This window comes from Dendropsophus ebraccatus, chromosome 1 (genome assembly GCF_027789765.1).
Source record: "Dendropsophus ebraccatus isolate aDenEbr1 chromosome 1, aDenEbr1.pat, whole genome shotgun sequence".
Taxonomy (NCBI): Eukaryota; Metazoa; Chordata; class Amphibia; order Anura; family Hylidae; genus Dendropsophus; species Dendropsophus ebraccatus.
This window is the reverse complement of record NC_091454.1, coordinates 823,947-848,324: the sequence shown is the minus strand read 5'-3', so window position 1 is coordinate 848,324 and position 24,378 is coordinate 823,947. Positions and strand designations below refer to the sequence as shown.

General features: G+C 46.8%; 1 protein-coding gene across 5 annotated transcripts in view; it reads left to right on the top strand.

Annotated features, from left to right (window-relative positions):
• The window catches only part of LMO3 (LIM domain only 3), a 177,746-nt gene that overhangs the window by 73,446 nt on the left and 79,922 nt on the right, over positions 1-24,378 (top strand). For all 5 annotated transcript variants that reach the window (XM_069963597.1, XM_069963610.1, XM_069963617.1 and 2 more), the window contains exon 2: positions 3,932-4,145. In XM_069963597.1, the coding sequence (XP_069819698.1) occupies positions 3,932-4,145 (214 nt within the window). The remainder of the gene's footprint in view (positions 1-3,931; positions 4,146-24,378) is intronic.

Below are 24,378 nucleotides of genomic sequence, written 5' to 3'. Positions count from 1 at the left end.
CGTCCTTCCCGATCACTCTGCTTCCTACAACTACTGGGTTGCAAAGCTAGATACGTGGCCCCAACTGGCGCTTTACGCCTTGGAGGTGCTGGCCTGCCCTGCCGCTAGCGTGTTGTCAGAACGGGTCTTCAGTGCAGCTGGTGCCATCATCACTGATAAGCGCACCTGACTGTCAGCTGACAGGCTGACGTTTATAAAAATGAACAAAGCCTGGATTTCACCTGAATTCAACTGTCCACCCGGGGAAAGCAGCTCAACATGAAGATTGTTGGTATCTCCTCTCCTCCTCCTCCTTTATTTCTCAGCCAACAGCCAAATCTTGTCCTGCAATGCTGTGTCTGGCCTAATTTTTGGAAGGCTCCCCTGCTACCTCACTCACTTCTAATGGTTCTCTGTGTCCTCACCGCCATGCTGTGTCAGGCTGAGCTTTTGGATGGTTCATCATATGCTACCTCTGTTTTAATGGTTCCCTGTGTTCTCACTGCCATGCTATGTCAGTCTAAGTGTTTGGGTGGTCCATATGCCTACCTTTGTTTTATTGGTTCCCGGTGTTCTCACCGCCAGGCTTTTGGCCAGAATTTGGCAGAATGTGGTATATATCCTGTGGTATATGTGTATGTGGTATATGTATATGTGGTATATGTGTATGTGGTATATATCCTGTGGTATATGTGTATGTGGTATATGTATATGTGGTATATGTGTATGTGGTATATATCCTGTGGTATATGTATATGTGGTATATGTGTATGTGGTATATATCCTGTGGTATATGTACATGTGGTATATATCCTGTGGTATATGTGTGTGTGGTATATATCCTGTGGTATATGTATATGTGGTATGTATCCTGTGGTTTATGTGTATGTGGTATATATCCTGTGGTATATGTGTGTGTGGTATATATCCTGTGGTATATGTATATGTGGTATGTATCCTGTGGTTTATGTGTGTGTGGTATATATCCTGTGGTATATGTATATGTGGTATATATCCTGTGGTATATGTCTATGTGTATGTGGTATATGTGTCTGTGGTATATATCCTGTGGTATATGTATATGTGGTATATGTGTATGTGGTATATATCCTGTGGTATATGTATATGTGGTATGTATCCTGTGGTATATGTGTATGTGGTATATATCCTGTGGTATATGTATATGTGGTATGTATCCTGTGGTATATGTGTATGTGGTATATGTATATGTGGTATATGTGTATGTGGTATACATCCTGTGGTATATGTGTATGTGGTATATATCCTGTGGTATATGTGTATGTGGTATATATCCTGTGGTATATGTGTATGTGGTATATATCCTGTGGTATATGTATATGTGGTATGTATCCTGTGGTATATGTGTATGTGGTATATGTATATGTGGTATATGTGTATGTGGTATACATCCTGTGGTATATGTATATGTGGTATATATCCTGTGGTATATGTGTATGTGGTATATATCCTGTGGTATATGTATATTTGGTATATATCCTGTGGTATATGTGTATGTGGTATATATCCTGTGGTATATGTATATGTGGTATGTATCCTGTGGTATATGTGTATGTGGTATATGTATATGTGGTATATGTGTATGTGGTATACATCCTGTGGTATATGTATATGTGGTATATATCCTGTGGTATATGTGTATGTGGTATATATCCTGTGGTATATGTATATTTGGTATATATCCTGTGGTATATGTGTATGTGGTATATATCCTGTGGTATATGTGTATGTAGTATACGTATATGTGGTATATATCCTGTGGTATATGTGTGTGTATGGTATATATCCTGTGGTATATGTGTATGTGGTATATATCCTGTGGTATATGTACATGTGGTATATATCCTGTGTTATATGTGTGTGTGGTATATATCCTGTGGTATATGTATATGTGGTATATATCCTGTGGTATATGTATATGTGGTATATATCCTGTGGTATATGTATGTGTGGTATATATCCTGTGGTATATGTGTGTGTGGTATATATCCTGTGGTATATGTGTATGTAGTATACGTATATGTGGTATATATCCTGTGGTATATGTGTATGTGGTATATATCCTGTGGTATATGTGTATGTAGTATACGTATATGTGGTATATATCCTGTGGTATATGTGTGTGTGGTATATATCCTGTGGTATATGTATATGTGGTATGTATCCTGTGGTTTATGTGTATGTGGTATACATCCTGTGGTTTATGTGTATGTGGTATATATCCTGTGGTATATGTGTATGTGGTATATATCCTGTGGTATATGTATATTTGGTATATATCCTGTGGTATATGTGTATGTGGTATATATCCTGTGGTATATGTATATGTGGTATATATCCTGTGGTATATGTGTATGTGGTATATATCCTGTGGTATATGTATATTTGGTATATATCCTGTGGTATATGTGTATGTGGTATATATCCTGTGGTATATGTGTATGTAGTATACGTATATGTGGTATATATCCTGTGGTATATGTATATGTGGTATATATCCTGTGGTATATGTATATGTGGTATATATCCTGTGGTATATGTATATGTGGTATATATCCTGTGGTATATGTGTATGTGGTATATGTGTATGTGGTATATGTATATGTGGTATACATCCTGTGGTATATGTGTATGTGGTATATATCCTGTGGTATATGTGTATGTGGTATATATCCTGTGGTATATGTGTATGTGGTATATATCCTGTGGTATATGTATATGTGGTATGTATCCTGTGGTATATGTATATGTGGTATATGTGTATGTGGTATACATCCTGTGGTATATGTATATGTGGTATATATCCTGTGGTATATGTATATGTGGTATGTATCCTGTGGTATATGTGTATGTGGTATATATCCTGTGGTATATGTGTATGTGGTATATGTATATGTGGTATACATCCTGTGGTATATGTGTATGTGGTATATATCCTGTGGTATATGTCTATGTGTATGTGGTATATGTGTCTGTGGTATATATCCTGTGGTATATGTATATGTGGTATATGTGTATGTGGTATATATCCTGTGGTATATGTGTATGTGGTATATGTGTATGTGGTATATGTATATGTGGTATACATCCTGTGGTATATGTGTATGTGGTATATATCCTGTGGTATATGTCTATGTGTATGTGGTATATGTGTATGTGGTATATATCCTGTGGTATATGTATATGTGGTATATGTGTATGTGGTATATATCCTGTGGTATATGTCTATGTGTATGTGGTATATGTGTCTGTGGTATATATCCTGTGGTATATGTATATGTGGTATATGTGTATGTGGTATATATCCTGTGGTATATGTGTATGTGGTATATGTGTATGTGGTATATGTATATGTGGTATATATCCTGTGGTATATGTGTATGTGGTATATATCCTGTGGTATATGTATATGTGGTATATATCCTGTGGTATATGTGTATGTGGTATATATCCTGTGGTATATGTCTATGTGTATGTGGTATATGTGTATGTGGTATATATCCTGTGGTATATATCCTGTGGTATATGTGTATGTGGTATATATCCTGTGGTATATGTGTATGTGGTATATGTGTATGTGGTATATGTATATGTGGTATACATCCTGTGGTATATGTGTATGTGGTATATGTATATGTGGTATATATCCTGTGGTATACGTATATGTGGTATATATCCTGTGGTATACGTATATGTGGTATGTATCCTGTGGTATATGTATATGTGGTATGTATCCTGTGGTATATGTATAGCCCCCCCCCTGGGTTGTCAGCGGGATCTGTGTGGGCTCCTGGCTAGTACATGCTCTTCTCCTCACTGCCATCTCCCTGCCGCTCTCTCCCCCTCTCTCTATCTCCCTCGCTCTGTCTCTTTGGTGTAGGTCAGTGACGCTCTCTCTCTCTCTCTCTCTCAGGAATACAAATGCTTTCAGTTCAACCGGACACAAAGCCGAAGGGTTGTGCTGCCTGCAACCGCAAGATAAAGGACCGCTACCTGCTGAAGGCGCTGGACAAGTACTGGCACGAGGACTGCCTGAAATGTGCCTGCTGCGAGTGCCGCCTGGGGGAGGTGGGATCCACACTCTACACTAAGGCCAACCTGATCCTGTGCCGGAGGGACTACCTGAGGTGAGGAGCCCGCCCCTCTACTATCCGCTATATTATACAGCAGTGACATCACCGCTCTCCAGATATATTATACAGCAGTGACATCACCGCTCTCCAGATATATTATACAGCAGTGACATCACCTCTCTCCAGATATATTATACAGCAGTGACATCACCGCTCTCCAGATATATTATACAGCAGTGACATCACCGCTCTCCAGATATATTATACAGCAGTGACATCACCGCTCTCCAGATATATTATACAGCAGTGACATCACCTCTCTCCAGATATATTATACAGCAGTGACATCACCGCTCTCCAGATATATTATACAGCAGTGACATCACCGCTCTCCAGATATCAGCTATATTATACAGCAGTGACATCACCGCTCTCCAGATATATTATACAGCAGTGACATCACCGCTCTCCAGATATCAGATATATTATACAGCAGTGACATCACCGCTCTCCAGATATCAGCTATATTATACAGCAGTGACATCACCGCTCTCCAGATATCAGCTATATTATACAGCAGTGACATCACCGCTCTCCAGATATATTATACAGCAGTGACATCACCGCTCTCCAGATATATTATACAGCAGTGACATCACCGCTCTCCAGATATATTATACAGCAGTGACATCACCGCTCTCCAGATATATTATACAGCAGTGACATCACCGCTCTCCAGCTATCAGATATATTATACAGGAGGTGACATCACCGCTCTCCAGATATCAGCTATATTATACAGCAGTGACATCACCGCTCTCCAGATATCAGATATATTATACAGCAGTGACATCACCGCTCTCCAGATATATTATACAGCAGTGACATCACCGCTCTCCAGATATATTATACAGCAGTGACATCACCGCTCTCCAGATATCAGATATATTATACAGCAGTGACATCACCGCTCTCCAGATATATTATACAGCAGTGACATCACCGCTCTCCAGATATATTATACAGCAGTGACATCACCGCTCTCCAGATATCAGATATATTATACAGCAGTGACATCACCGCTCTCCAGATATCAGATATATTATACAGCAGTGACATCACCGCTCTCCAGATATATTATACAGCAGTGACATCACCGCTCTCCAGATATCAGCTATATTATACAGCAGTGACATCACCGCTCTCCAGATATCAGATATATTATACAGCAGTGACATCACCGCTCTCCAGATATATTATACAGCAGTGACATCACCGCTCTCCAGATATCAGATATATTATACAGGAGGTGACATCACCGCTCTCCAGATACCAGATATATTATACAGCAGTGACATCACCGCTCTCCAGATATATTATACAGCAGTGACATCACCGCTCTCCAGATATATTATACAGCAGTGACATCACCGCTCTCCAGATATCAGATATATTATACAGGAGGTGACATCACCGCTCTCCAGATACCAGATATATTATACAGCAGTGACATCACCGCTCTCCAGATATATTATAAAGGAGGTGACATCACCGCTCTCCAGATATATTATACAGGAGGTGACATCACCGCTCTCCAGATATATTATACAGCAGTGACATCACCGCTCTCCAGATATATTATACAGCAGTGACATCACCGCTCTCCAGATATATTATACAGGAGGTGACATCACCGCTCTCCAGATATATTATACAGCAGTGACATCACCGCTCTCCAGATATATTATACAGCAGTGACATCACCGCTCTCCAGATATCATATATATTATACAGCAGTGACATCACCGCTCTCCAGATATATTATACAGCAGTGACATCACCGCTCTCCAGATATATTATACAGCAGTGACATCACCGCTCTCCAGATATATTATACAGCAGTGACATCACCCCTCTCCAGATATCAGCTATATTATACAGCAGTGACATCACCGCTCTCCAGATATATTATACAGCAGTGACATCACCGCTCTCCAGATATCAGATATATTATACAGCAGTGACATCACCGCTCTCCAGATATCAGATATATTATACAGCAGTGACATCACCGCTCTCCAGATATCAGCTATATTATACAGCAGTGACATCACCGCTCTCCAGATATCAGATATATTATACAGCAGTGACATCACCGCTCTCCAGATATCAGCTATATTATACAGCAGTGACATCACCGCTCTCCAGATATATTATACAGCAGTGACATCACCGCTCTCCAGATATATTATACAGCAGTGACATCACCGCTCTCCAGATATCACCGCTCTCCAGATATATTATACAGCAGTGACATCACCGCTCTCCAGCTATCAGATATATTATACAGGAGGTGACATCACCGCTCTCCAGATATCAGCTATATTATACAGCAGTGACATCACCGCTCTCCAGATATCAGATATATTATACAGCAGTGACATCACCGCTCTCCAGATATATTATACAGCAGTGACATCACCGCTCTCCAGATATATTATACAGCAGTGACATCACCGCTCTCCAGATATCAGATATATTATACAGCAGTGACATCACCGCTCTCCAGATATATTATACAGCAGTGACATCACCGCTCTCCAGATATATTATACAGCAGTGACATCACCGCTCTCCTGATATATTATACAGCAGTGACATCACCGCTCTCCAGATATCAGATATATTATACAGCAGTGACATCACCGCTCTCCAGATATCAGATATATTATACAGCAGTGACATCACCGCTCTCCAGATATATTATACAGCAGTGACATCACCGCTCTCCAGATATCAGCTATATTATACAGCAGTGACATCACCGCTCTCCAGATATCAGATATATTATACAGGAGGTGACATCACCGCTCTCCAGATATATTATACAGCAGTGACATCACCGCTCTCCAGATATATTATACAGCAGTGACATCACCGCTCTCCAGATATATTATACAGCAGTGACATCACCGCTCTCCAGATATATTATACAGCAGTGACATCACCTCTCTCCAGATATATTATACAGCAGTGACATCACCGCTCTCCAGATATCAGATATATTATACAGCAGTGACATCACCGCTCTCCAGATATATTATACAGCAGTGACATCACCGCTCTCCAGATATATTATACAGCAGTGACATCACCGCTCTCCAGATATCAGATATATTATACAGGAGGTGACATCACCGCTCTCCAGATATCAGATATATTATACAGCAGTGACATCACCGCTCTCCAGATATATTATACAGCAGTGACATCACCGCTCTCCAGATATATTATACAGCAGTGACATCACCGCTCTCCAGATATCAGATATATTATACAGGAGGTGACATCACCGCTCTCCAGATATCAGATATATTATACAGCAGTGACATCACCGCTCTCCAGATATATTATACAGCAGTGACATCACCGCTCTCCAGATATCAGATATATTATACAGCAGTGACATCACCGCTCTCCTGATATCAGATATATTATACAGCAGTGACATCACCGCTCTCCAGATATATTATACAGCAGTGACATCACCGCTCTCCAGATATATTATACAGCAGTGACATCACCGCTCTCCAGATATATTATACAGCAGTGACATCACCGCTCTCCAGATATATTATACAGCAGTGACATCACCGCTCTCCAGATATCAGATATATTATACAGGAGGTGACATCACCGCTCTCCAGATATATTATAAAGGAGGTGACATCACTGCTCTCCAGATATATTATACAGCAGTGACATCACCGCTCTCCAGATATCAGATATATTATACAGCAGTGACATCACCGCTCTCCAGATATATTATACAGCAGTGACATCACCGCTCTCCAGATATATTATACAGCAGTGACATCACCGCTCTCCAGATATCAGATATATTATACAGCAGTGACATCACCGCTCTCCAGATATATTATACAGCAGTGACATCACCGCTCTCCAGATATATTATACAGCAGTGACATCACCGCTCTCCAGATATATTATACAGCAGTGACATCACCCCTCTCCAGATATCAGCTATATTATACAGCAGTGACATCACCGCTCTCCAGATATATTATAAAGGAGGTGACATCACCGCTCTCCAGATATATTATACAGCAGTGACATCACCGCTCTCCAGATATATTATAAAGGAGGTGACATCACCGCTCTCCAGATATCTGCTTGATTGACAGGCGCTGTGTACGGAGCAAACACTCACAGCGCCTGTCAGCTGAGTACGGCCGGCTGCTTGAAAAAGGTGCCGAGACCGGAGCAGCGCGGCAGCACATTCTGGGGGGTGAGAGATCTTTGAGATCACACAGGGAGGGGGGGCCGGGGGAGGGGATCAGCACCACTCTGCAGGACTTCCTCCCGGGTGTCAGCGATGCTGAGTCCCGGGAGGGGAAGGGATGCGGCGGGCAGCAGTACTTCATTCATAGCTCAGCTCAGGGTGTCTGGTAGTTATAAATGAAGTAATGCCGCCCGCTGCATCCCCTCCCGGGACACAGTCGGCATCGCTGACAAACGGGGTGGTGGGGGGGGGGTTTGGATGCAGGGACCCCTCACACAGTGCTAACGCCCCCTCATATAGTGCTGACGCCGGCCCAGCCCATGTCACTGGTGACCGGCACTGAGCCCCCACAACCCCTGGTACAGCAGGCTCAGGGGACCTGGAGCATGGTGGGACGCAGAGCACTGAGCCCTGATTGGCTACACGCTAGCCAGCCAGTCAGGGTTCAGTGCTCTGCTGCTAAGGAGGAGGAAAGCCAGACGCCGGCCGGGTATGGTGATGTCACCGAACCGGAAGAAGAGGATCCGCGAGTCGCAGCTCACGTGACCAAACCGGAGATCTCCTTGGGGGGCCAATAAAGGACTGGTAAGTATATAAGGAAAGGGTTAACTTGGTTAACCCTTTCCATAGCTAATTTATTGATTTTTCCTGGAATACCCCTTTAACATTCTTGGCACCTGGGCGATAAGTTACAATAAAATGAAACCTTGTAAAGAATAAGGCCCACAATAAGGCATTATCAAGATACAATAGGTTCTTATGATCAGTTCATACAACCGCCCTATGTTTGGCTCCTTCCAGGAAATGTCTCCATTCCTCAATTGCCCACTTTACAGCCAGCGATTCCCGGTTCCCGATGTCATAGTTAATGTCGGAGGTGGAGAATTTCCTGGAGAAGAAAGCCACAAGACGGAGGTTGATGCTCCCTGGGACAGAACCGCGCCAACAACAAATGGTTTTTCAGGACCTGGATGGACCAGTACAGGAGCGGTAGAGAAACAATTCTTCAAAGCCGTGAAGGCCTGTTCTGCCTCTGGTGTCCAAGCAGTGGGGTCCGAGACTTTTTTAGTAAGATCAGTAAGGGGCTTAGCGATAACAGAAAAATCCTTAATGAACTTTTGGTAATAATTTGCAAAACCCAGAACACATTGAATGTCTTTTAGTGAGCTGGGACGTACCCACTCCTGTATGGCAGAAACTTTCTGGGGATCCATACCAATAGAATCAGGAGTGAGACTATAACCCAGGAACCCCACCTCTTGGACACCAAATTGGCACTTAGATAGCTTAGCACATAAATAATTCTGTCGCAACCTAGAAAGGACAATCCTCACATGTTCTTGATGGGTAGTCCAATCTGGTGAAAAGATGAGGATGTCATCTAGGTACACGACCATGAACCTACCCAGAAGGTCACAAAAAATATCATTTACGAACCTTTGGAAGACGGCAGGGGCATTACTGAGACCAAATGGCATAACTAAATACTCAAAATGGCCCTCAGGAGTACTGAATGCCGTCTTCCACTCATCACCCTCTCTGATCAAGTTGTAGGGTCCCTGGAGATCTATTTTGGAGTACCAGTGGGCACCCACAACCTGACAGAACAAATCAGAGGAAGCTGGCCCTTAACCCTGATTTTATTTCACTCTCTGTAGTCTATACATGGTCTTAGACCTCCATCTTTCTTGCTGACAAAAAAGAAACCTGCCCCCATAGGCGATACTGAGGGCCGGATGTGACCCTTGCAGAGGCTTTTCTGAATAAAATCACGAATTGACTCTCGTTCTGGAGCAGATAGGTTGAAAATACGTCCCTTGGGGAATTTTGCTCCAGGAACAAGGTCAATGGCGCAGTCATACGGCCTATGTGGGGGAAGATGGTCTGAGCTGATTTCATTGAAAACTTCTTGGAAATCAGCTATGTATTCAGGAATAGACCCAGAATCAGTGGTACATTCTAAGGTCTGTACAGTGCTCAGATCAGAACCCCATAGAAGCAACTCAGCAGTCACCCCATCAAACACCGGGTTATGGAGACAAAGCCAAGGCAAACCAAGAATTACGTCAGAAATCAATCTCTTCATAACGAAAAACAAAGACACCCCACTGAGAGGGTGACCTTGGCAGTGCGAAATGTAAGGCATGGATCACCTAGCTGGAGCCCAGCCGCCGGCCGGCACAGAGCCCCTGCACCCACCCCTGGCAGCAGAGATGACAGGAGAGCATGATGTTCTCCTGTCATCTCATCTACTACTCACCTCTTCCTCCATGCTGACCCTGAAGTGGCCGGCACTATGCTCCCGGAGAGGAAAGCAGCATACTCCAGGCCACTTCGGGGGAACAGCATGGGGGAATAGGTGAGTAGTAGATGCGATGACGGAGAGCACATCATGCTCTCCTGTCATCTCTGAGGCCGGGCAGCAGGGGGGTGATCCGCGATCCGCACTAGGACATGTCTTATTTTTTCGCAGTCCGAGTGGCGGCACGGATCATGTGAATAGCTGCATTCACCGCAAAGGTCCCTAAAATTGTCCATGGTTGCAGATCCGCGACCACAGACAATTTCCGGGGACGTGTGAATAAGGCCTAATTCTTCTTTCTGTGAAAGGAGTGGGATCAGCCCCAGTGACCTAGCAGGGATCTAGCAGAGCGACGGCCCTGCTGAACAGACAGGAGATGGGTCTCCGCCAGTGCTACATGGTTGGGGTCATCGTACACTTGGCCTTGGACTTCAAAAAATCGGTCAATGGAAAACCACACTGGGTACTCAGGAGGGAGTGACAGTGCCCAATCCTGTGGAGGACCCTTTAGTAGAGAGACTATCACCCCAACTTCCTCCACTTCAGTTGGGAACTGGTTAAACCTAAAAAACAACCAACATGATTCACGAAATGTGCAGAATCTATCAGGGTCCCCTTCAAAACGATCTGGCAGCATGCTAGGTTTCCGCTGGAGACTCTGGACAGGGAAAACGGGCTGAAAAAGTAACAGGGGAGGCGGCAGTGTCAGACAAGTGACAAATTTGATTAACAACACCCGCCATTCCCTGGCACTGATTTGCCAACTCAACCAGGCGGTCAGTGACCGACAGATCGGCACTCATAGTGAATCGCCGGAGGGTTGGCTGGGATATGGGCCTGCTATAATGTCAGGACAGTTCAGGGCACACAAGGAAACACTCACACAGATAGGTGAAGCCCTGACACCGTCCCACTCTCACTGTCCCAGCCACTAGACCACCCTAAATGATGGCGGACAACCAGGTGACGTTCCCTGCACTGAAATAGGGTGACACATGAGACAAGACAAAGACAGACAGAACACAATGGTGGATAGTCGGGCAAAAATGGGTCAGAACCAGGAGAATCAAAATATAGATCAGAATCACAGAGCCAAAGAATAATCAGAAGCCGAGGTCAGGAGCCGAGGTCAGGTGTAACGGGAAGTCAGGTGTAACGGGAGGTCAGGAGCCAAGGTCAGAAGCCGAGGTCAGGAGCCGAGGTCAGGAGTAACGGGAGGTCAGAAGCCAAGGTCAGAAGCCGAGGTCAGGAGCCGAGGTCAGGTGTAACGGGAAGTCAGGTGTAACGGGAGGTCAGGAGCCAAGGTCAGAAGCCGAGGTCAGGAGCCGAGGTCAGGAGTAACGGGAGGTCAGAAGCCAAGGTCAGAAGCCGAGGTCAGGAGCCGAGGTCAGGTGTAACGGGAAGTCAGGTGTAACGGGAGGTCAGGAGCCAAGGTCAGGTGTAACGGGAGGTCAGTAGCCGAGGTCAGGTGTAACGGGAGGTCAGGAGCCGAGGTCAGGAGCCGAGGTCAGGTGTAACGGGAGGTCAGGAGCCGAGGTCAGGTGTAACGGGAGGTCAGAAGCCGAGGTCAGGAGCCGAGGTCAGGAGTAACGGGAGGTCAGAAGCCAAGGTCAGAAGCCGAGGTCAGGTGTAACGGGAAGTCAGGTGTAACGGGAGGTCAGGAGCCGAGGTCAGGTGTAACGGGAGGTCAGGAGCCGAGGTCAGAAGCCGAGGTCAGGAGTAACGGGAGGTCAGAAGCCAAGGTCAGAAGCCGAGGTCAGGTGTAACGGGAGGACAGAATACACAGGGAAAGGAGGCCAGAAACAGCAGCAGGGAGTTACCTAGCGAGCACGTACATTTAGCCACCATAATCGTAGCCGGCAACCAGAGCCTTACCAGGTACAATCCTGACAAGTGCCCTGCACGTGGTAGAGAGGCAAGGTGGATCCCTGTTTGGCCTCTCTACCCTGGTGAAAACCTGGCACTGCATAGCTGAATGTTCACTAGAAGAACGCTGGCTGCTTCTCACACATCCACTCATTTGCACCTACAGCCACTGACTCCTTCACTTCCTCGCACCTACAGGGGCTATCCAAACCCTCCTGTGAGTGGTGGGGGCTGTGTGGGGAAAGAAACAGAGGATAGCATAAGAGGGAAAGCACCTTCACCTATAAGTGGTTAGAAGACAACACATGGTACAAAACATAGTTAACCATTCTGCTCTTTCAGTTGTGAATAAAGTTAAACAAAAACCGTAGTGACACCTAGTGGGGAAAACACAATAGTACAGTTACACCATCTCCCACTAGTGTGACCCTGAGGGAGTTACTCAGGTGCAATAGACAGCACCCTGTGCTGGGACACTACACCCCCGGCTGTGGCTTCTCTCTGTCTGCCCCCAGCTGTGGCTTCTTCCCGTCTTCCCCTGGTAGCTGTGGCTTCTTCCCGCCTTCCCCCGGCTGTAGCTTCTCCCTGTCTGCCCCCGGCTGTGGCTTCTTTTCATCTGCCCCCTGTGGCTTCTTCCTGCCTGCCCCCGGCTGTGGCTTCTTCCCACCTGCCCCCTGTGGCTTCTTCCCGCCTTCCCCTGGTGGCTGTGGCCTCTCCCCGTCTGCCCCCGGCTGTGGCTTCTCCCGGCCTGCCCCCAGCTGTGGCTTCTTCTAGCCTGCCCCCTGTGGCTTCTTCCCACCTTCCCCTGGTGGCTGTGGCTTTTTCCCGCCTGCCCCCAGCTGTGGCTTCTTCCCGCCTGCCCCTGGCTGTGGCTTCTTCCCGCCTGCCCCCTGTGGCTGTGGCTTCTTCCCGCCTTCCCCTGGTGGCTGTGGCATCTTCCCGCCTGCCCCCAGCTGTGGCTTCTTCCCGCCTTCCCCTGGTGGCTGTGGCATCTTCCCGCCTGCCCCCAGCTGTGGCTTCTTCCCGCCTGCCCCTGGCTGTGGCTTTTTCCTGCCGGCCCAAGGCTGTGGCTTTTTCCCGCCTTCCCCTGGTGGCTGTGGCTTTTTCCCGCCTGCCCCCGGCTGTGGCTTCTCCCCGCCTGCCCCAGGCTGTGGCTTCTCGCTGTGGCTTCTTCCCGCCTGCCCCCTGTGGCTGTGGCTTCTTCCCTCCTTCTTCTGGTGGCTGTGGCTTTTTCCCGCCTGCCCCCGGCTGTGGCTTCTTCCTGCCTGCCCCCGGCTGTGGCTTCTTCCCGCGTTCCCCGGTGGCTGTGGCTTCTTCCCGCCTTCTTCTGGTGGCTGTGGCTTTTTCCTGCCTGCCTGCCCCCGGCTGTGGCTTCTTCCCGCGTTCCTCGGTGGCTGTGGCTTCTTCCCGCCTTCTTCTGGTGGCTGTGGCTTCTTCCCGCCTTCTTCTGGTGGCTGTGGCTTCTTCCCGCCTGCCCCTGGCTGTGGCTTTTTCCTGCCGGCCCAAGGCTGTGGCTTTTTCCCGCCTTCCCCTGGTGGCTGTGGCTTTTTCCCGCCTGCCCCCGGCTGTGGCTTCTCTTGATCTCAGCTTGCGGCGAGGTTGGCGTATTCCAGCTGATTAGATGAGATTTCCACGCCCGCGCTCGCCGTCTGAGTGCTGACAGTAAAATGTTCCCGTGTTCGGTTCCCCCTCGGAGGGGAAGGGGCAATAATTCATCATTAGGGCGTCAGAGTCCAGGTGCAGATGAAAACTGATGGAGCCTCCAGCGCAGCAGAGAAGCCGCCGCCAGCGCAGAAAATCGGATGTGAAGCCCAATTCCCCGGGTACAAGAGAGAATAATTAAGAGAACGTCGCTTCCTGTAATAATTAGACATCCCACATGCAGAATGTATGGAGGGAAGGCGGCTGCGGCCACCCCACTCCACCGCCCGGGACTTCCTGGCAGCCGCACGCTGCACCTGACAGCCGCCAGGGAATGGCTGCAGCCAAGGACTTTGTTTAGGTGCAACAAATCATTTGTCCGTTATTAACCCAGAGCTTGTAATTATGCAGATTGCCATAGATTTTCCCAGGCCGGGATGTGAGATTGAGGTGTGAGCGGTGGCGAGCCCGGCCGTGCGTTGCCGTGCACGGCCCATTCATCATGCTGACTGATGGCGGTGGGAGCGGGGCGCAGGCCCACTGCTTAATGTACTGGGTAATTAACTGTCATTTGCCTGGTAATAGGCCGATGATCAATGGTTTGTGTGGAAACACATTCTAATCAGGGGCTGATAAATGTCTCCCGTCCCCCCTCACAACGGCCCACAGCTAAGGAAAGCCACGTCCGTACACGTCTGCCGCCAAAACCCTCACAGCTGGACAATCACCTCCTGCAGAAGTAAGGAAAAAGATCCAGCCAATGTCATGGCCAGAGAGCAAAGGACAAAGCCCCCCCATGAGCAAGGAGGGAGAGTGGGGATAAACCCCCAATATACAGGGATAGAAGAGGGACAGTGGGGATAAACCCCCAATACACAGGGATAGAAGAGGGACAGTGGGGATAAACCCCCAATACACAGGGATAGAAGAGGGACAGTGGGGATAAACCCCCAATATACAGGGATAGAAGAGGGACAGTGGGGATAAACCCCCAATATACAGGGATAGAAGAGGGACAGTGGGGATAAACCCCCAATACACAGGGATAGAAGAGGGACAGTGGGGATAAACTCCCAATATACAGGGATAGAAGAGGGACAGTGGGGCAGAACCCCCAATATACAGGGATAGAAGAGGGACAGTGGAGCAGAACCCCCAATATACAGGGATAGAAAAGGGACAGTGGGGATAAACCCCCAATACACAGGGATAGAAGAGGGACAGTGGGGATTAACCCCCAATATACAGGGATAGAAGAGGTACAGTGGGGCAGAACCCCCAATATACAGGGATAGAAGAGGGACAGTGGAGCAGAACCCCCAATATACAGGGATAGAAGAGGGACAGTGGGGATAAACCCCCAATATACAGGGATAGAAGAGGGACAGTGGGGATAAACCCCCAATATACAGGGATAGAAGAGGGACAGTGGGGATAAACCCCCAATATACAGGGATAGAAGAGGGACAGTGGAGCAGAACCCCCAATATACAGGGGTAGAAGAGGGAAAGAAGGGCAGAACCCCCAATATACAGGGATAGAAGAGGGACAGTGGGGCAGAACCCCCAATATACAGGGATAGAAGAGGAACAGTGGGGATAAACCCCCAATATACAGGGATAGAAGAGGGACAGTGGGGATAAACCCCCAATATACAGGGATAGAAGAGGGACAGTGGGGATAAACCCCCAATACACAGGGATAGAAGAGGGACAGTGGGGATAAACCCCCAATACACAGGGATAGAAGAGGGACAGTGGGGATAAACTCCCAATATACAGGGATAGAAGAGGGACAGTGGGGCAGAACCCCCAATATACAGGGATAGAAGAGGGACAGTGGAGCAGAACCCCCAATATACAGGGATAGAAAAGGGACAGTGGGGATAAACCCCCAATACACAGGGATAGAAGAGGGACAGTGGGGATAAACTCCCAATATACAGGGATAGAAGAGGGACAGTGGAGCAGAACCCCCAATATACAGGGATAGAAGAGGGACAGTGGGGCAGAACCCCCAATATACAGGGATAGAAGAGGGACAGTGGAGCAGAACCCCCAATATACAGGGATAGAAGAGGGACAGTGGGGCAGAACCCCCAATATACAGGGATAGAAGAGGGACGGTGGAGATAAACCCCCAATATACAGAGATAGAAGAGGGACAGTGGGGATAAACCCCCAATATACAGGGATAGAAGAGGGACAGTGGGGCAGAACCCCCAATATACAGGGATAGAAGAGGGACAGTGGGGATAAACCCCCAATATACAGGGATAGAAGAGGGACAGAAGGGATAAACCCCCAATATACAGGGATAGAAGAGGGACAGTGGGGATTAACCCCCAATATACAGGGATAGAAGAGGGACAGTGGGGCAGAACCCCCAATATACAGGGATAGAACAGGGACAGTGGGGATAAACCCCCAATATACAGGGATAGAAGAGGGACAGTGGGGATAAACCCCCAATATACAGGGATAGAAGAGGGACAGTGGGGATAAACCCCCAATATACAGGGATAGAAGAGGGACAGTGGAGCAGAACCCCCAATATACAGGGATAGAAGAGGGACAGTGGGGCAGAACCCCCAATATACAGGGATAGAAGAGGGACAGTGGAGCAGAACCCCCAATATACAGGGATAGAAGAGGGACAGTGGGGCAGAACCCCCAATATACAGGGATAGAAGAAGGACAGTGGGGATAAACCCCCAATATACAGGGATAGAAGAGGGACAGTGGAGCAGAACCCCCAATATACAGGGATAGAAGAGGGACAGTGGAGCACAACCCCCAATATACAGGGATAGAAGAGGGACAGTGGGGCAGAACCCCGAATATACAGGGATAGAAGAGGAACAGTGGGGAAGAACCCCCAATATACAGGGATAGAAGAGGGACAGTGGGGATAAACCCCCAATATACAGGGATAGAAGAGGAACAGTGGGGAAGAACCCCCAATATACAGGGATAGAAGAGGGACAGTGGGGATAAAACCCCAATATACAGGGATAGAAGAGGGACAGTGGGAATAAACCCCCAATATAAAGGGATAGAAGAGGGACAGTGGGGATAAACCCCCAATATACAGGGATAGAAGAGGGACAGTGGGAATAAACCCCCAATATACAGGGATAGAAGAGGGACAGTGGAGCAAAAACCCCAATATACAGGGATAGAAGAGGGACAGTGGGGATATAACCCTAATATACAGGCATAAAAAAGGGACAGTGGGGATAAACCCCCAATAGACAGGGATAGAAGAGGGACAGTGGGGATAAACCCCCAATATACAGGGATAGAAGAGGGACAGTGGGGATAAACCCCCGATACACAGGGATAGAAGAGGGACAGTGGAGCAGAACCCCCAATATACAGGGATAGAAGAGGGACAGTGGGAATAAACCCCCAATACATAGGGATAGAAGAGGGACAGTGGGAATATAATCCAATACACAGAGATAGAAGAAGGAAAGTGGGGCAGAACCCCCAATATTCAGGGATAGAAGAGGGACAGTGGAGCAGAACCCCCAAAATGCAGTGATAGAAGAGGGACAGTGGGGCAGAACCCTCAATATACAGGAATAGAAGAGGGACAGTGGAGCAGAACCCCCAATATACAGGGATAGAAGAGGGACAGTGGGGATAAACCCCCAATATACAGGGATAGAAGAGGGACAGTGGGGATAAACCCCCAATATACAGGGATAGAAGAGGGACAGTGGGGCAGAACCCCCAATATGCAGTGATAGAAGAGGGACAGTGGGGCAGAACCCCCAATATACAGGGATAGAAGAGGGACAGTGGAGCAGAACCCCCAATATACAGGGATAGAAGAGGGACAGTGGGGATAAACCCCCAATATACAGGGATAGAAGAGGGACAGTGGGGATAAACCCCCAATATACAGGGATAGTACAGGGACAGTGGGGCAGAACCCCCAATATACAGGGATAGAAGAGGGACAGTGGGGATAAACCCCCAATATACAGGGATAGAAGAGGGACAGTGGGGATAAACCCCCAATATACAGGGATAGTACAGGGACAGTGGGGCAGAACCCCCAATATACAGGGATAGAACAGGAACAGTGGGGCAGAACCCCCAATATACAGGGATAGAACAGGGACAGTGGGGCAGAACCCCCAATATACAGGGATAGAAGAGGGACAGTGGGGATAAACCCCCAATACACAGTGATAGAAGAGGGACAGTGGGGCAGAACCCCCAATATACAGGGATAGAAGAGGGACAGTGGGGATAAACCCCCAATATACAGGGATAGAAGAGGGACAGTGGGGCAGAACCCCCAATATACAGGGATAGAAGAGGGACAGTGGGGCAGAACTCCTAATATACAGGGATAGAAGAGGGACAGTGAGTCAGAACTCCTAATATACAGGGATAAAAGAGGGACAGTGGGGCAGAACTCCTAATATACAGGGATAGAAGAGGTACTATATAGAGTACTTTTAATACAGTAAGCCCCAGTTACGCCAGTACTACAACACTGTAATCACCACCATCACCAGTACTACAACACTATAAGCCCCAGTATCACCAGTACTACAACACTATAAGCCCCAGTATCACCAGTACTACAACACTGTAAGCTCCAGTAACACCAGTACTACAACACTGTAATCACCACCATCACCAGTACTACAACACTGTAACCCCCAGTATCACCAGTACTACAACACTGTAAGCCCCAGTATCACCAGTACTACAACACTATAAGCCCCAGTATCACCAGTACTACAACACTGTAACCCCCAGTATCACCAGTACTACAATACTATAAGCCCCAGTATCACCAGTACTACAACACTGTAATCACCACCATCACCAGTACTACAACACTATAAGCCCCAGTATCACCAGTACTACAACACTATAAGCCCCAGTATCACCAGTACTACAACACTGTAACCCCCAGTATCACCAGTACTACAACACTGTAATCACCACCATCACCAGTACTACAATACTATAAGCCCCAGTATCACCAGTACTACAACACTGTAAGCCCCAGTATCACCAGTACTACAACACTGTAATCACCACCATCACCAGTACTACAACACTATAAGCCCCAGTATCACCAGTACTACAACACTGTAAGCCCCAGTATCACCAGTACTACAACACTGTAATCACCACCATCACCAGTACTACAACACTGTAATCACCACCATCACCAGTACTACAACACTATAAGCCCCAGTATCACCAGTACTACAACACTATAAGCCCCAGTATCACCAGTACTACAACACTATAATCCCCAGTATCACCAGTACTACAACACTGTAAGCCCCAGTATCACCAGTACTACAACACTATAACCCCCAGTATCACCAGTACTACAACACTATAAGCCCCAGTATCACCAGTACTACAACACTATAAGCCCCAGTATCACCAGTACTACAACACTATAAGCCCCAGTATCACCAGTACTACAACACTGTAACCCCCAGTATCACCAGTACTACAATACTATAAGCCCCAGTATCACCAGTACTACAACACTATAAGCCCCAGTATCACCAGTACTACAACACTATAAGCCCCAGTATCACCAGTACTACAACACTGTAACCCCCAGTATCACCAGTACTACAATACTATAAGCCCCAGTATCACCAGTACTACAATACTATAAGCCCCAGTATCACCAGTACTACAACACTATAAGCCCCAGTATCACCAGTACTACAACACTGTAAGCCCCAGTATCACCAGTACTACAATACTATAAGCCCCAGTATCACCAGTACTACAACACTATAAGCCCCAGTATCACCAGTACTACAACACTATAAGCCCCAGTATCACCAGTACTACAACACTGTAAGCCCCAGTATCACCAGTACTACAACACTGTAATCACCACCATCACCAGTACTACAACACTGTAAGCCCCAGTATCACCAGTACTACAACACTGTAAGCCCCAGTATCACCAGTACTACAACACTGTAACCCCCAGTATCACCAGTACTACAACACTGTAAGCCCCAGTATCACCAGTACTACAACACTGTAATCACCACCATCACCAGTACTACAACACTATAAGCCCCAGTATCACCAGTACTACAACACTGTAAGCCCCAGTATCACCAGTACTACAACACTGTAAGCCCCAGTATCACCAGTACTACAACACTATAAGCCCCAGTATCACCAGTACTACAACACTATAACCCCCAGTATCACCAGTACTACAACACTGTAACCCCCAGTATCACCAGTACTACAACACTATAAGCCCCAGTATCACCAGTACTACAACACTATAAGCCCCAGTATCACCAGTACTACAACACTGTAATCACCAGTATCACCAGTACTACAACACTATAAGCCCCAGTATCACCAGTACTACAACACTATAAGCCCCAGTATCACCAGTACTACAACACTGTAAGCCCCAGTATCGCCAGTACTACAACACTGTAACCCCCAGTATCACCAGTACTACAACACTGTAACCACCACCATCACCAGTACTACAACACTGTAACCCCCAGTATCACCAGTACTACAACACTGTAAGCCCCAGTATCACCAGTACTACAATACTATAAGCCCCAGTATCACCAGTACTACAATACTATAAGCCCCAGTATCACCAGTACTACAACACTGTAATCACCACCATCACCAGTACTACAACACTATAACCCCCAGTATCACCAGTACTACAACACTATAACCCCCAGTATCACCAGTACTACAACACTGTAAGCCCCAGTATCACCAGTACTACAACACTGTAAGCCCCAGTATCACCAGTACTACAACACTGTAACCCCAGTATCACCAGTACTACAACACTATAAGCCCCAGTATCACCAGTACTACAACACTGTAAGCCCAGTATCACCAGTACTACAACACTATAAGCCCCAGTATCACCAGTACTACAACACTGTAAGCCCAGTATCACCAGTACTACAACACTGTAACCCCCAGTATCACCAGTACTACAACCACTGTAACCCCTACAGTATCACCAGTACTACAACACTGTAACCCCAGTATCACCAGTACTACAATACTATAAGCCCCAGTATCACCAGTACTACAACACTATAAGCCCCAGTATCACCAGTACTACAACACTATAAGCCCCAGTATCACCAGTACTACAACACTATAAGCCCCAGTATCACCAGTACTACAACACTGTAAGCCCCAGTATCACCAGTACTACAACACTGTAACCCCCAGTATCACCAGTACTACAACACTATAAGCCCCAGTATCACCAGTACTACAACACTATAAGCCCCAGTATCACCAGTACTACAACACTATAAGCCCCAGTATCACCAGTACTACAACACTGTAAGCCCCAGTATCACCAGTACTACAACACTATAAGCCCCAGTATCACCAGTACTACAACACTATAAGCCCCAGTATCACCAGTACTACAACACTGTAACCCCCAGTATCACCAGTACTACAACACTGTAACCCACAGTATCACCAGTACTACAACACTGTAAGCCCACAGTATCACCAGTACTACAACACTATAAGCCCCAGTATCACCAGTACGTACAACACTATAAGCCCCAGTATCACCAGTACTACAACACTGTAAGCCCCAGTATCACCAGTACTACAACACTGTAAGCCCCAGTATCACCAGTACTACAACACTATAAGCCCCAGTATCACCAGTACTACAACACTGTAAGCCCCAGTATCACCAGTACTACAACACTGTAAGCCCCAGTATCACCAGTACTACAACACTATAAGCCCCAGTATCACCAGTACTACAACACTGTAAGCCCCAGTATCACCAGTACTACAATACTATAAGCCCCAGTATCACCAGTACTACAACACTATAAGCCCCAGTATCACCAGTACTACAACACTATAAGCCCCAGTATCGCCAGTACTACAACACTGTAAGCCCCAGTATCACCAGTACTACAACACTATAACCCCCAGTATCACCAGTACTACAACACTATAAGCCCCAGTATCACCAGTACTACAACACTATAAGCCCCAGTATCACCAGTACTACAACACTATAACCCCCAGTATCGCCAGTACTACAACACTATAACCCCCAGTATCACCAGTACTACAACACTGTAACCCCCAGTATCACCAGTACTACAACACTATAAGCCCCAGTATCACCAGTACTACAACACTGTAACCCCCATTATCACCAGTACTACAACACTATAAGCCCCAGTATCACCAGTACTACAACACTATAAGCCCCAGTATCACCAGTACTACAACACTGTAAGCCCCAGTATCACCAGTACTACAACACTGTAACCCCCAGTATCACCAGTACTACAACACTGTAAGCCCCAGTATCACCAGTACTACAACACTGTAACCCCCAGTATCACCAGTACTACAACACTGTAACCCCCAGTATCACCAGTACTACAACACTGTAAGCCCCAGTATCACCAGTACTACAACACTATAACCCCCAGTATCGCCAGTACTACAACACTATAACCCCCAGTATCGCCAGTACTACAACACTGTAAGCCCCAGTATCACCAGTACTACAACACTGTAACCCCCAGTATCACCAGTACTACAACACTGTAACCCCCAGTATCACCAGTACTACAACACTATAAGCCCCAGTATCACCAGTACTACAACACTGTAACCCCCAGTATCACCAGTACTACAACACTATAAGCCCCAGTATCACCAGTACTACAACACTATAAGCCCCAGTATCACCAGTACTACAACACTGTAAGCCCCAGTATCACCAGTACTACAACACTGTAACCCCCAGTATCACCAGTACTACAACACTGTAAGCCCCAGTATCACCAGTACTACAACACTGTAACCCCCAGTATCACCAGTACTACAACACTGTAAGCCCCAGTATCACCAGTACTACAACACTGTAACCCCCAGTATCACCAGTACTACAACACTATAAGCCCCAGTATCACCAGTACTACAACACTGTAACCCCCAGTATCACCAGTACTACAACACTGTAATCACCACCATCACCAGTACTACAACACTGTAACCCCCAGTATCACCAGTACTACAACACTGTAACCCCCAGTATCACCAGTACTACAACACTGTAAGCCCCAGTATCACCAGTACTACAACACTATAAGCCCCAGTATCACCAGTACTACAACACTGTAAGCCCCAGTATCTCCAGTACTACAACACTATAAGCCCCAGTATCACCAGTACTACAACACTGTAACCCCCAGTATCACCAGTACTACAACACTGTAACCCCCAGTATCACCAGTACTACAACACTGTAAGCCCCAGTATCACCAGTACTACAACACTGTAAGCCCCAGTATCACCAGTACTACAACACTGTAACCCCCAGTATCACCAGTACTACAACACTGTAACCCCCAGTATCACCAGTACTACAACACTATAAGCCCCAGTATCACCAGTACTACAAGACTGTAACCCCCAGTATCACCAGTACTACAACACTATAAGCCCCAGTATCACCAGTACTACAACACTATAAGCCCCAGTATCACCAGTACTACAACACTATAAGCCCCAGTATCACCAGTACTACAACACTGTAAGCCCCAGTATCACCAGTACTACAACACTATAAGCCCCAGTATCACCAGTACTACAACACTATAAGCCCCAGTATCACCAGTACTACAACACTGTAAGCCCCAGTATCACCAGTACTACAAGACTGTAACCCCCAGTATCACCAGTACTACAACACTGTAATCACCACCATCACCAGTACTACAACACTGTAAGCCCCAGTATCACCAGTACTACAAGACTGTAACCCCCAGTATCACCAGTACTACAACACTGTAATCACCACCATCACCAGTACTACAACACTATAAGCCCCAGTATCACCAGTACTACAAGACTGTAACCCCCAGTATCACCAGTACTACAACACTGTAACCCCCAGTATCACCAGTACTACAACACTGTAAGCCCCAGTATCACCAGTACTACAACACTATAAGCCCCAGTATCACCAGTACTACAACACTATAAGCCCCAGTATCACCAGTACTACAACACTGTAAGCCCCAGTATCACCAGTACTACAACACTATAAGCCCCAGTATCACCAGTACTACAACACTATAAGCCCCAGTATCACCAGTACTACAA